The sequence below is a fragment of the Musca autumnalis genome, unplaced genomic scaffold (genome assembly GCF_047663935.1).
Source record: "Musca autumnalis isolate F117 unplaced genomic scaffold, ASM4766393v1 scaffold_1, whole genome shotgun sequence".
Lineage (NCBI taxonomy): Eukaryota > Metazoa > Arthropoda > Insecta > Diptera > Muscidae > Musca > Musca autumnalis.
The window spans coordinates 316,039,307-316,054,316 of record NW_027411644.1 but is presented as its reverse complement, the minus strand read 5'-3'; the positions used below and the strand labels follow the sequence as shown (position 1 = coordinate 316,054,316).

At 38.9% G+C, this 15,010-nt stretch overlaps 1 protein-coding gene across 3 annotated transcripts in view; it reads right to left on the bottom strand.

Moving 5' to 3' along the window:
* Window positions 1-15,010, bottom strand: part of Ser (protein serrate) — a 164,452-nt gene that overhangs the window by 134,488 nt on the left and 14,954 nt on the right. For all 3 annotated transcript variants that reach the window (XM_073962343.1, XM_073962344.1, XM_073962342.1), the window contains exon 2: window positions 12,322-12,736. In XM_073962343.1, the coding sequence (XP_073818444.1) occupies window positions 12,322-12,576 (255 nt within the window). In that variant the 5' untranslated portion in view covers window positions 12,577-12,736. The remainder of the gene's footprint in view (window positions 1-12,321; window positions 12,737-15,010) is intronic.

The following is a 15,010-nucleotide window of genomic DNA, read 5'->3' as shown; positions in this document are numbered from 1 at the left end:
TGGATAATCCATTCTACATATGTGTGAAACGTTGGGAAATCAATTATATGTGTGGACGTTAGTGCAAGCCCCGTATAATGAGGTGACAACTCCCGAACTGTGTAACCTTTACCTCTCCTATATTCCACCTTCTCCAGACGGCATTGAGATCGTAACGTAAGCGGATGATTGTACGATCTTGATGACAAAATACCACAAGATTCTAGGGGTCACATTCGTCAGGATGTCCACGTCGTAGGCGCATGCCACAGCAATGTACGACAGGCTGAAATGTAGAAACAAGATCCTCAAGTCCCTAGCTGGCAGCACCTGGGGGTAGACAAAACAACCTTTCGTTGGAGTTGATCGAAGGGTTTTCAAGTGAAAAAAGAAAGCAGACGAGATTCTCACACAACCAACAACAGCCTTGTTGACCACGTATAACGCTATAGGTCGGTCTGTGGTAAGCTATTTTGAGGCAGTGTCATCCGCGAATCCTGTCAGAATGCCTCCCTGAGAACTGTCATTACGGAACATTTACATGAGGAAACAAAGATTCTTCCAGTAAAGAAAAAGAATGACATGCTCTACTTGCAGTACTTGCTCTGTTTTTACCGTGGAGACATATGATGGATAGGACCCCCACCCAGGCATGTCAGGAGGGATCTTCATGATCTAGAGAGAGAGGCCCAACGTTACAATAGAGAACCCCTCGATCAGCAAGCCTATCAAGCAGATTTGAATAGCATTCACTCAGATGCAGTTGCAGATGCCATAAATAACTATCGTGTGAATGCGGTCCTCGGTCTTCTGTCCATAGAATACCTTTTAGGGATCTTCTATCCATTAAAGACCTTTAATAGATATTCCATCCATAGAAGAGGTCTTATATCCATAGAAGACCTTTCAGAAGTCTATTATTGAAACAGACTATTGAAACACTTTAAGATGTCTTCTATAGAAAACATTTCAGAAGTCTTATGTCCATAGAAAAACTTTAGATGGTCTTCCATCCATAGGAGAACTTTACGAGGTCTTCTATCCATAGAAGACATTTAAAAGGTCGTCGTAGAAGACCTTTTAGTGGTCTATCCATAGAAGCCCTTTAAGAAGTCTTCCATCTATAGAGAACCTTTAAGAGGTGTTATGGCCACAGAAGCACTTAGGAGGTCTTCTATCCATAGAAGACCTTTAAGATGTCGTCCATCCATAGAAGACCTTTAATAGGTCTTGTATCCATAGAATAGCTTTTCAAGGTCTTAATTTCATAAATGACATTTCAGAGGTCTTCTATCCACATACACCTTTAACACGTCTTCTATCCTTAGAGGGCCAGTAAGGGGTCTTTTATCCTATTCATAGAACACCTTTAAGGGGTAATCTATCCATAAAGAGGTCTGTTATAAGGTCCTCTGAGTACAAAGCGCATCTTACGCAGCTGAGGAGCACCGGCTGCCACGACAAACCAGAGTTGTTTTGGCTCAACTACGATCGGGATGCTGTTTAGTGCCTTTGAGCGGTAGGGTCCCTTGTCTCATTCAAAAAAGCATCATTATAATCGGATTAAATTTCCAATTTCCTAATTTGTTGCGAAATATTGTAAGAATTTTGGGTTGTTTTTTACTTACTTACTTAGCTGACCCATTACAGAACATTTGTTCCATAGACCGAACTAAGAAAAGATCTCCAATTCTCTCTGTTTAGTGCTTCGCTTTCTGGAATACCGCGCCTTATCATATCTTCATCCACTTGTTTGCGCCATATATTCTTTGGCCTGCCAATTCTGCGTGCACCGCCATGCGGCCCGAATTTATACTCCTTTTTAGCGGGATCATCCTCGGTCATGTTTATGATATGGCCTAGCCAACGCAATCGCAGCATCTCGATACGTTTACGAGTATCTATACTGATGTCGTTGTATAGCTGATACAGCTCGTGGTTCATGCTACGTCGATATTCACCGTCAACGCAGATTGGTCCGTAGACCTTTCGAAGAAATTTTCTTTCAAACACGCCAAGCACTGATCTAATCAGCTTGCGCAAGTACCCAGACTTCGGAACCATATATCAGCAAGGGTAGTATCAGTGTTTTGTAAAGCGCTATTTTTGTTTGGCGAGTTGTTTAAAGTGCTTACTTAAGCCAAAGTAACATCTGTTGACCAATACAATTCTTCTTTTTATTTCACAACTGTGTCGGCGGTGCCGAGTTATACAAAGTCTTTTACTACTTCAAAATTATAGGAACCAACTTCAACAGTTTGTCCGAGCTCAATGGACGCATTGCGCGTCGACACAATCAACTTGGTCTTCTCGCCGTTTACCGGCAGACCCACTTAAGCAGATTCTCCTTCGACCTTTATAAAGGTATCGGTTACTTCTTTTACTGATCGTCCCATGATGTCATGAGCATAAGCAAGTAACATGTGGCTATTGGTGTAGATTGTGCCACTTCTTTTGACGTTTACCTCTCGTATAACCTTTTCCAGCAGGATGTTGAAAAGATCACACGAAAGGCTGTCTCCTTGCCAGAAACCTCTTTTGGTACAAAACTCTTCGGAGAGGTTCTTTCCTTTTTTAACTGAAGATCTTGTGTCAGTTAGAGTCATTTTACAAAGCCGAATGAACTTTGCGGGGATACCAAATTCAGACATTGCTTGGAATACCTTTGAACGTAGCGGGTTGTCGAAGGCTGTTTTATAATCGACAAAAAGGTGATAGGTGTCGATCTGCATCTATTGGGTCTTCTCCAGGATTTTCCGCAGGGTAAATATCTGGTCGATGGTGGACTTGCCTGGTCTAAAGCCGCATTGGTAAGGTCCAATTATTTCGTTGACCATGGGATTTAGTCGTTCACATAATATCCCTGACATTGTCAGGTAGGCGATAGGAAGATGACTTATTCCCCTATAGTTGGAGCATAAAGCCTTATCTCCTTTCTTATGGACGGGACACAGGTTGCTCAGGTCCCAATCTTCGGGTACACGTTCTTCCTGCCAGATGGAGCTAACTAGCTGATGCATACGCCTTATCAGCGGGTAACCTCCGGTTTTAGAGAGCTCGTCTGGTAGGCCATTAGATCCTGCTGCTTATTATTTTTAGAACTTAGAATTTTTGCACTTCATTCTGTTTCCTGTACACCTCGATTTGTTCACACTCCCGCTTTTCAATCTCTATCTTTTTCCTGCGGAAAAAAGTTTCTCCTCTCTCCTTTTCTCCCGATACCTCTCTCGTGTGCTACGCGTTGCTACTGAATGTAAAGTTACCCTATATGCTGCATTTTTCTCTTTGGTAGCAGCACGACAGTCCTGGTCTTACCATGGATTCCTATATGCTGCATTTTTCTCTTTGGTAGCAGCACGACAGTCCTGGTCTTACCATGGATTCCTAGGTAGAGGTTTCTGGTATCCAAGTACTGATTTTGCGGCTATTTGCATGGAGTAGGCAATGCTTTTCTATGGTCCTGATATGCTATAGGGACGAGGAGTGCTTTGATTAAGTAATTGGGCCAGTTCAGTGGAATATGCTGTGGTTATCTGTTGTGATAGCAGCTTACCGATGTCCAACTTCCGTGTTGTGTCTGTTCGCACTTTGTTTGCTACGTTTAATCTGGTACGTACCTTCGAAACGATTGTACATCCAACACGATCGATGCATGCCTTCCATCTATCACAACGTGATCAATTTGATTTCTTGTTCTTTGATCTGGCGACAGCCAGGTGCCCTTATGAATATCGAGATGCTTAAACCTGGTACTGCTAACCACCATGTTTTTTGCAGCTGCAAAGTCTGTCAGCTTTATACCATTGTCAGAGTTTCCCTTTGGAGCGTGAATTTCTCGACTGTTGGGCCAAAGATATTCTCCTTTCCAATTTTGGCATTAAAATCGCCTAGTATAATTTTAATGTCATGTGTGGGGCAATGGTCATAAGTTTCTTCTAAGCGCTCGTAAAATATATCCTTGGTCTGTTCTTCCTTGTCTTCAGTGGGAACATGAGCGCAAATAAAGCTGATGTTGAAGAATTTTGCTTTTATCCGTATTGTAGCAAGCTATTCATTCACTAGGATGAAGCTGGAGACCAGATGTTTTATCCTCCGACCAACTACAAATCCTCAACCAAACTTATGCTTTGTGTCATGGCAGCTATAATACAGTGCGTCACCTTTAGGTGTTGTTGTAACGCCTTTTCCAATCCATCATATTTCCTGTATGACAGTTATGTCGGCCTTGTACTTTTCAAGTACATCTGCCAATGCGTAAACTGCATGTTTTCTATAAAGATTGCGAACATTCCAGGTGCAGATTCACAGATCATGGTCCTTAAAAGTTTTGCGGGGTTCGTCAACTTTAGACGGATTTTTTTTTTCTTTTCTTACGTTTTTTCATAGTAGGCTGCTTTTTTCTAGGGGAGGGTTACTAACCCCGCGCCCAAACCCAAGTTCTTAACGTTCTTATGGATGAACGCGTGGCACATTTTAGATCACTACCTTTAACGAATGTTTAAGGCAGCTACCCCAGGTGACACCATGGGGATGTCAGTGTCCACTTGAAATGCGAGAGGGACCAAGATAAATCCTGCACTTTGTCATGTTAACGCCGGTCAGGACCGTGCCTTGGTATCTTTCATCCCCTACGTCTCTTATTTCGGAGAGTATGGGGTTTCAGAATTTAAAATAGTTATAGAAATCAGGATCACACCATTTAACCGATAAATTTGAACATTTGTGCGGGAGGTACCAGAACGATGTCACCGATATATTGCATCTTTGAACTTTAATTAAATTTTGAATGAAAAATATGAGGTTGTACAAAGTTTGCACCAAACCGATTACTCCGTTTGAAAGTTATGTTACGCAGCAATAAAACAAACAGACGGCCACTTATCTAAATCGACGACAAATGTTCCGGATTTTGTCTTAATATATGTTGAGTGAAAATACATTATTTAGATTCCCTCCATGACATAAGGATGAGGGTGTACAAGAATCTTGTACTGCTATTTAATCGAACAATTTAATTCGTAGCATGCCACAATTACTTGCTTTTACTCACTCGAATACATTACAAACTACATGACTCTATTCAACTTTTAAACGCTGCCGAATGACTGGACTCATTCGGATAATCAATACAGGTTATTTCTTTGCTGCACAACAAAGCTCATCGCCTGCAGAGGTAGTGTAAGTTTTGTTTTGACATTGATGTGTGTTGGTGGTGACAGCAGTTAGTGGCAAACTTTGACTTTGACAAAACTAAGAATTCCCATTCCAATCCACTGATTTTACATTACCAAATTCGTTTCGTTTCGGTTTATAACAATCTTTAAAGAGGGGAGTAACTTAACTCCACCTTACCTAATTACCATTTCTCGGTAAAACGAGGTAAAGAAGAATTTTTACTCTAAAAGTGAAAATACCAAAAATAAAACTCATTTTATTTGCAATGCTGTTGCCATGACTGAAGAAGATTTGATGACATCAAAGATGTGTTGTTGTTTTTGGTGGCCAAAAGATATGGCATTTTTCAGGTATTTGAGGCACAATGACCATTTAGCTGTTGTGTGTGACCAAAACGGATAAGTTCAACAATGTTGATGGAAATGATGCTGGTGGTTTGGTGCTGCCCCAACATAAAGGTGATTCTTATCGATTGGTGTTGTCTTCTTCTTGCTGGATTTGGTGGGATGAATAGATGGAAGACGTCTTAGCCATCTTTCCGTGAAAACTTGTATGAGAGGGAGCCGCAAAGAATGCCTACTGCCAAAGCGGTTTTTTCAATTGTTGTTGTAGCAAAGCTATGTGGCACAGTGCCCATCTTCTTTTCGGTTTATTTTGGTTTTTGTTGTTTTTTCCTTTTTTCAAAGTCAATGGAATTTGCATGACATCGTCCTCATTAACGACTTGTCATCCTCTTTTAGTTGGTAGAGTGTGTTTCGGCTTACAAAAATGGGAATGCCTCAAAAGTTGTGCCACAAAGAGAAATCTTCAAATAGAAGTTTTAGATAAATAATACCGCATATGGTCTAAACAACAGCCATTGACATTGAAATGATGATTGAGTTGAAATTGGGATACTTTAGAAAAAAATTCAAAGGCGAAGTTATTGCTTGGAAAAATATTCTGTCATTACTATTTATCGTAGTACTCGTACAAAAAACCGTGACCCTAATATTTTGCTGATAGATACAATCAACACTGTCCACCAGAATTAAATCCACAATCTTTCATATATTTCAAGAACACCACTTTGGCGGGTTTTTTGGATATTTTGGAACATTGTCGAGGGATGTATGCAGAATAACATTATAGCCTCATAGTAGTGATTTCTGTAATAGCCTGTATAACATCGATAAACAATGGCTTCCCATAAAAAATGACACTTACTGTTGTGGTTAAGTTCATAAGGACAGAACGCTATTAAAATGTCAACACCATTCGAGAAAGTGTTGACATCTTGGGAACAAATCTAGTTTAGTAAAACCTCTCCGATTTTTTTAATTTTTTTTCCAGAGGTAGATATGTTGCGCTGATCACGGAAACCCGGGTTAGACCGGGCTCTACTGAACCGATTGGTACAAAATGGGTAAACTATAGTTAAGCCATATATTGTAAAGGTGGTACCTGAACGAATAGACCGACATATCCCATATTTAAATTTGATCAAAATTCGGGAGTCACATCTTTCGAAAGTTATAGTAAAAACTCTTATAGTGAACATATGTGAACATTCTGAAGTTTTGTGGTTTCCTCACAAAATTTCAAAATGTTCTCAAAATCGAATGAGTTGTCCGATACAATAGATTTTAGAGCTTGAAATAAATAATTGCATATGCGAAGGTTTTATCAATGCCACCTACGCTTTCATAGAAGCGGCAATTTGTCCTAGAATGTCTGTTTCTTTTGCCAGATCCGCATCCACCACATCTCACCATCGATGGGATGTAATTAATGTAGGAAATGTGTGTATTTCTGAGGTTGTTGTGGGATGGAGTTATTTTGCTGCTGGCGGAGCCAGATATGTCACAGGGTGCCCTCAAGTCGTCGTCTTAATACGAGATAGCCCGCAATTTTCCCAGCAATAACAAATGCAGTATCTAATACCACATGTTGTTATTTAGCGCCCGGGAAATGCATTTTGTCTTCCAATTGCAACGGTCTATCCAAGAAAGTCAGTGAACAGTGTAGCTAGTAACGTTGCAATAGTTACATCGTTTTTCGATGGGATTGCCAAGAAGAAGAAGGAGGAGAACTTGCCTTCCTTATATATAAGCCTGCCCAGTACAGATCTATTTCACTTGAGCTTGACTCTAGTGACCCATTCATGGAATGTATGTACATGAAAATGTGGGACTGCCGAGGTAAAGGCGCTTAATGTGTACATTAGGATGATATTAGTTCGCCTTTGGTTCGATAGTGATAAGGGAATTCAACACTCATCAGGAGCTTTGCATTCCGTCAGAGGGGCACATCGGTGGTAGAGCAAATTGATAGCTCCAATTTTGAATGGTGAAAACGTAGACGCTCCTTGGAGGAAAAGGGGAGATTGTCAGAGCTCTTATGACGTTTCTACGAGGAAAAGGGCAGATTGTCACAGCTCTTATGACATCTCTATTGTGGCACCCGGTCTGATCAATTACGGCCCAGGCAACCTTTGTTTCATTGTCTCCTTTCACAGATTAACCGACTTTATAACTTGTGACCGCCGTACTTTTCTGAACCATGGAAAATCAGATTCGCAAGGGAGCAGCGAATTTACCAAACATCGCTTCAGAGACTTTCCTTGTCCCAAGATCATCAGGTAGATGAGAGAATTTTCTAGGACATCACTGCTCGCTACATACTTCAGGTCAAATAGCCGATATTATACCAAATTTCCCAGCAAAGGCGACGGGACTAGCAAATAAGCATGATGAGCTTCGCTTAACTAAACTGGAGCTCAGTCTACAAGTCAACAGCCCAGTAGGATACCATCTGAAGCAATGCAACATTGGTACAGGATTTAGTAAATTGTGGACAACGGCTAAATCACTCTCGAATCCGGGACACAATAACCATTCAACAACTGTTACTTTCAACGGCGTAACAGTGACATATCTAAAAAAAGTGCGTGTGTTATTTAACCGGCAGTTTATAGAGCACCTCAAGAGTGAAAGGGCGAAGAGGTGTGTGCTACGCCATATAGGGACCATCTCACACAAGGAGGTGCCACCATAATTTACGATGAGCGATATAGCAGATGTCATGCGAAATTCGGGAAAGCGTTGGTCCCACCCTACATCTCAAAGAAAATTTCTATGCAACTGAAAGCCTCGGAGTTGGGCATTTGACAAGGATATGCCGTGTGACTGTACAGTGACGTTAGCTCTTGACATATCGTAGGCATTCGATCCGTCAACCATGCAAAGCTGTTCTAAAGCCGTAGTTGAAACGAGAATTGATCCAGAACAGGCCATGAAACGAGAACTGATCCAGAACAGGCCATGCGACCAAACATCCATAGCGGGACCACCAGCTACTGAACCCAGGCAAGGATGCCAGCATAGGCGAATCGTACCAGCCGATTTCCCTCTTACGCCAGAAGCTTAGATTCTTTAGACATTACTCCTACCTATAATGAATGTTTTTTTTTTTAATTGCCTGGAAAATGAACAGCACCACAACTGCATTACATGCCATATCTATACACATAATTCGAGAAGTGAACCAGAACAGGTCATGCGGCCGAACAGTCATAGTGGCTCTTGACCTATCAAATTCACTAGATACCGTCAATCACACCTAGTCCGAGGACATAGAGAAGGCTTCCTTCCAGACGTGTTTGACATGAAGACTAAAGCAAAACAGCTGTACCAGAACAGAGCTTGCGACCGAACAGTTTTGGTGGCTCTAACTATATCGAAGGCCTCCCAACACCATCAACCATACCACGCTTTCTCCTCGAAACTTCCCTCGAGTCGTGTTTGAAACCATGTCTTAACCAGAACAGACCATGCGACCAAACAGTCATAGAAGCTCTTGACAAATCGAAGACCTTCGATACCGTCAACCATGCCAAGCTGTTCAGGGATATAGAGAAGACTTCCCTCCAACCGTGTTAGAAATAGTCGATAATCAACTATATGTGTGGACACCTATCGTTTCTGGAATTCAGCAAAAATAAATAGAAGACCCGTAGAGTAAAACAGGGGGATCCTAAAGGCGGGGTGATGTGTCCGGAACTGTTTAACATTAACCTTTCAGACGACATGGGTATCTTATTCTATGCGGATGATTATAAGACATGGCGTCGGGTCGTATAGTCGACGACATATGTGATAGGTAAGGACTGAATTAGGACACTTCTTCCATTTGGAAAATAGGAAAATATCCGCCGTTGAATCCACTGCCACACTGTTTACCACCTGTAGTGCGATTCTCTAACACTTTTTTGGAGTTACCGACAAAAATCGGTAAAATTAAAATGCTTACAATTTCGGTAATTAACGATATATTTCGGTAAGTTAGCGACGAATAAAAAGTAGTCGTAAAGTTCTACCGATAGCAAGAGTGTTGTCAACTTTTATTTGAAATTTTCATTCATTATTTTGCGTTTTAATCTTACCGATTTTTGTCGGTAACTCAAAAAATGAGTTAGAGAATCGCACTACTGGACGGCTGAAATCAGGTTCCCACTGAACATATTGGTCGATGGTGTACAGATTCTGACCTCAAACTATCCCAAGGTATATGGTGTAACGTTAATAGCGTGTTATAGTAGTCCGCGCAAACAACAGCTATTTGCAACAGGATCAGTAGTGGGATTCTGTAACTCATTTTTGCTGTTACCGACAAAAATCGGTAAAAATAAATCTCAAAATTATGACTAAAAACATAATGAAAAGTTGGCATCACTGTTTGTGTCGGTAGAGGCTAGCGACTACTTTTTATTCATCGTTAACTTACCGAAAAAAATGGTTAATTATCGAAATTATAAGCATTTTAATTTTACCTACAATTGTCGATAACAGCAAAAATGAGTTACAGAATCCCACTACAGAAGTAGGAAAAAAGTGTTCAAGTCGCTGGCCGGCAGTACTTGGGGTGGCAACAAAGAAACCTTTTTGGCCCCTTATAGCTACGCAGTGGAAGAATATTAAAACCTGCCAGAATGACACCTTGGGGACCCTTATTGTTCATGAGGCCCATAAGATGGAGTTACTTGGATTTTATCGCCGTGTGCATCCTTGTCACAATCTAGGCAACAGGCTTTCTCTACCCTAGCACGTAAGAAGAGATCTTCATGATCTAGAGAGATGTCCAAACGCTAAAACGGGAACGGGAACTTGAACCTCCCTGAAATGATTTCGAGATGCATTTCTGGAGACCAGGGCAAACATGAATGGTTTTAGTTTAATTAACATACGGACGAAGTTATAGCACGATACCAAACACACCCCGCAGCATGTGAATTGGGAACGCACGATACGCTGCATTTGTTTAACTCACTTGTCTCCTGATCATTTATTGACTCCTAATGGACAACGAGGAATTAAAAACAGATAACTGAAACATACAGTGGCGATCAGCTAATTAGGGACAACTCAAAAAAATTTAATACTACTACTGCAGCTTTTGTTGTTATTCTCTATACGTACTTTTTGCCATCACTACAAATTGTAACGGGACTCAACCATAATCTATAATTAGAAGTCACTCAATGTTACTGTTTCCATTCGCGAGAGAGCGATTGTCAAAACAGTCAAAAATAGAGTTCATAGAGTGTGGTCACCTAATTAGGGACAACAGCGATTTCTTTGGTATTTTCGCAGAAATAATAAATTTAAAAAATGTGTGTATTACACATAATTGAAAGAAAGTATAAGTGAATAAACAACATTAATTTTTATAGAAAAAACGGGCGGGAATAGTAGCTGCACTCCAGAAATACGGAAAAAAATCATAATTTCCAAATACGTGATGAAAAAAAAAAACGGTTCGACTAATTGCTGAGGAGCTTTTGTGTTCACAAACTATGGTTCGCAAGGCTATTGTACACTTTCGAAGTAACGGAACCGTTCAAAATGTATAAAGGGTTATTCGGGCAAGAAAAAGAATTATGAGAGATATAATTCCCGAAATTGCTAATGAAATATCGGCTCGTACTATAAGACGTCGACTCCAAGAGTCAGGTTTCTCAAAAAAAAAAAAATAATAATAATAAAATAAATAAAAAATAAAATGTCGAATTGCCTTTGCAAAGGAGCATTGCGAAAAACCATTAGAATTTTGAAAACAGATCTTATGGAGTGATGAATCAAAGTTTAATTTGTTTGGGTCGGATGGTAAGACGTATGTACGCCGTCCTACAAACAAAGAATTGGATCCGCGGTTTACCTTGAAGACCATTAAACAAGGTGGTGGCAATATTATGGTTTGGGCTGTTTTTTTGTGGTATGGTGTGGGCTCGATTCGCAGAATCACTGGGAAAATGGACCAACATGTGTATAGGGATATCTTGGAGACTACAAATCAACCTTTTGCCGATGATTTTATTCCATCTCTATTTATGCAGGATAACGACCCTAAACACACGTCTAGATTGGTAAAATCCTGGTTTTCGAATGAAAATGACAATGTTTTGATGTGGACTGCACAAAGTCCAGACTTAAACCCGATTGAAAGCCTTTGGGCAGATGTGGAAAGAGCAAAGAACGCAAATGAATTATTACATACTGTGGAAAATATTTGGAAACATATCCCAGTTGAGAGGTGTCAACATCTGGTAGTGAGTCTCCCTAGCAAGTGCATAGCTGTGCTTGAGGCTACGGGTTATCCAACTAAATATTATACTAAAATCAATATACGAAGGGTATTGCAAGGAATTTTCACCGATTTTTTAGCTGTTCCTCAATTTTGTTACAAAAATTGTGAAGTGTCCTCAATTAGCTGGCCAATCAAAAATCGGCAAAATTTTGTATTTATTTTTTTCTTCTAGGAATTGAAAGAATTTTATTTTTCTTTTTTGTCTTAATAAAAGTTTACATTTTTATTGCAAAGTGGAAAAAATCCAGGTATTGAAAAATAAAAAAAAAAGTTTAAGCCAAAAAGTAATTTTGGTTCTGATATGCTAGACGGTAAATGGTTTGGAAACATTAAAATATTTTAATCTATTATTACGAAATCGCGATTCTAATTATTTAAAGTTAATATGCCTTCATCACATTTTAGTTGCTATATTTAAATACTTAGATACACAGAATAATAACAACATTTCTAAAACAAGTTCATTATAACCGCTTTCATCTATCTGTAGGTATTAATTACAATTAATTTGCATTCAATTCAAAAATAATTGATCTGACTTACCTTATTTACTAAAGCACTTAAAATTACAAAAACAATAAATGTTGATATTTTTATTGAACTCGGGGTGGTGGTAATTCTTCTACAATTGCAGGATGATGTTGTTGTTGTATAGCTGGAACGGTTTTTATTGGAGTTTAGCCACGAATGGCAATTCAGAGATTTTCGACGAAAATGTTTGGTGAACATTTTACAAAGGGCAGGCACTGATAAGGTTGATGATGATGACGAAGATTTTCTTATATTAGCTGAAGTCATGTTTTCATATAGTATTTTATTTTCGGTTATTTATACACTTAGATTAATTTTTTACAATATTTTATTTTGTTGGATTATTAAGTTTTCATTGTGTTTATTGTATTCGTTGTATTATTTTGATTTTTGATTTTGTAATTTTTAACACTTTATGTTATTTTCACTATATGAAATAGAAGAGTATGATAAATATTAGTTATATTTTTTATTATGTTATTCAACAACAATCCAAGGAGCACAGATAAGTTTTTTTTCCTTTAAATATTCAAACTTGTATGATTTTATGTTATGTTTACATTGGAGTTTTTTTGTCGGGTTCACCTTCTTTATGGGGATTTATTTAACATATACACATATATATGTATGTTAAAATATATATATGTTCTAACATAAACATTTATGTTATAACATAAAATAGGTTTGGATCCAAATTTATGTTATGTTAAGGACTGTTGCAAACATATAATATGTTTATGTTGGCATCCAAACACATTATATGTTCGCTGATTTTTTTTTCTGCGTGTACACTTTTACGAAATTAGTTTACAAGTAAAAATACTATTTAATTATATTTTTAGTTTAGTTACACATGATGATTATTTAAATTTATTTTTTATTAAAATATTGTTATTTTTTGTTGTAGTATCTGTTAATCTTTATTCTCTTACTAAAATAATCACATGTTCTTTCCTCATAAAAGCATTCATTCATTTATTTTTTTTTGTGTTTTTTTCCTCTGCATTCATTCATTGATCATTCATCCAACCATTCAACAAACCGGCAAAAATATTACAAAACAGAGAACAGCAGACAACTCGAATCAGACGATAGCAACAACAACAACAGCATCACCAATAATAACAGGGAAAATAAAATAACATCTGATGTCTACTTCCATATAATGCAAATGCAATTCAATTTACTTTAATTTACAGAGTGACAGAGAACAAACAAAAAAAGACGTACGCAAAGTGACAAGTCCATTATGAAAATGTATGGAGCAGAAACGACTTAAGGGTGTGCTATAGTGGAGCAGAACATTTTTGTGATATTCCTCAGCAACAAAGCTAATAATCAGGTGGGCTTATTGGTAGACATTATATAGTTTTTGTGTAATGTGATGTACACCCGCTTTGGACGCTGAATGTCCGGGTTCGATTCCCTGGCCAGATAACATCAAAATTTTAACGGTGTCAATATACCCCTCAGCCATGTAAAACTTCTCTATAAGACTTGTCGTACGAAATGCCGTTCGGACTCGCCGATAAAAGGTAGGTCCCATTGATTTGAGAGACGTCTCCGGTGTCCCTTTGAACATTCCCGTATAGAATGGTCAGTATAGAGTAAGGTTTTTGGCCACGGTATTCATATGGATGTTATTTGGTATTTAGTCTACCTTGGAGGCATAAAACATTTCTGAAGATAATTGTCGGTATAGCTTTACGTTTTGATATAGCCTTCATAGAAAGGTACCTCAAGATTTCCGGTATTTTCGTATCATACCCAAATTACTTTTAAATCATCTGAATTTTTCTGTGTTCAAAAATGTTGCCTTATGCCCGTAATTTCTACGCGTAGTTACCTATGAGTTCATAGATATCTCCCGTGTAAGCAAAATTTTATAATTTCAACCCATAGGTAACGTTATCGGGCCAAAAATGGCCGCGTTACTTACACCAAGGACTTTACCTGGTAGATCGTTGCCAATGTGTTAAAAGTTGTAAAACACTTCTATGTGGCAATGATTTTGCGAAATCATGAATGAAAATCACCAATGTTACCACATGATTTCAAAAATTACACGCCTCGGTAAATGGCATGGTAACTAATAGGTAGCTACCTACCCGTTTACCTAGGCGTTGAAATTACGGGCGTTAATGGTGTTATCTAAGTATTGAAATTAATATTCATGGCGTTATGGGGGAGGTTCAACTGTCTATTCTCACACCTAACGAACCTTCACATAAAATTTCGTCAAACTCGGTCCAGCCGTTTCGGAAGAGTTTACTGACAGTGACAGTCCTGAAGAATTGTATATATAGATATTTCGAATATAAACTATCAAACAATCCCACAGCGGAGGGTTTTTCAGTTTGTCACGGTATTAGCGTTCCAGCCAGCAAAACATACATATGTTTGTATTTGTATCGTTTTCGGTATTGGGAACAGCATATCCCGGAATGCCTGGTCCGGACTATTTTGATTCATGCCGGGACTGAGGAAAACCAAGGATAAAAACGGATGTGATCCGGTTTTCAAATCCACTACACTCAAACTTTAGTCAGATGCAATACATTTCGAGAGTGGTTGCCTCTCAGAGGTTGCTGTGGACTCGTCCATGCGGGGGACTACGACAGAGACTACGTTGCTGCATGCAGCATGGACACATCACCACTGAGTTGTCGTCATCAGAGTACCAGACTCCCCGTAGGCCCCC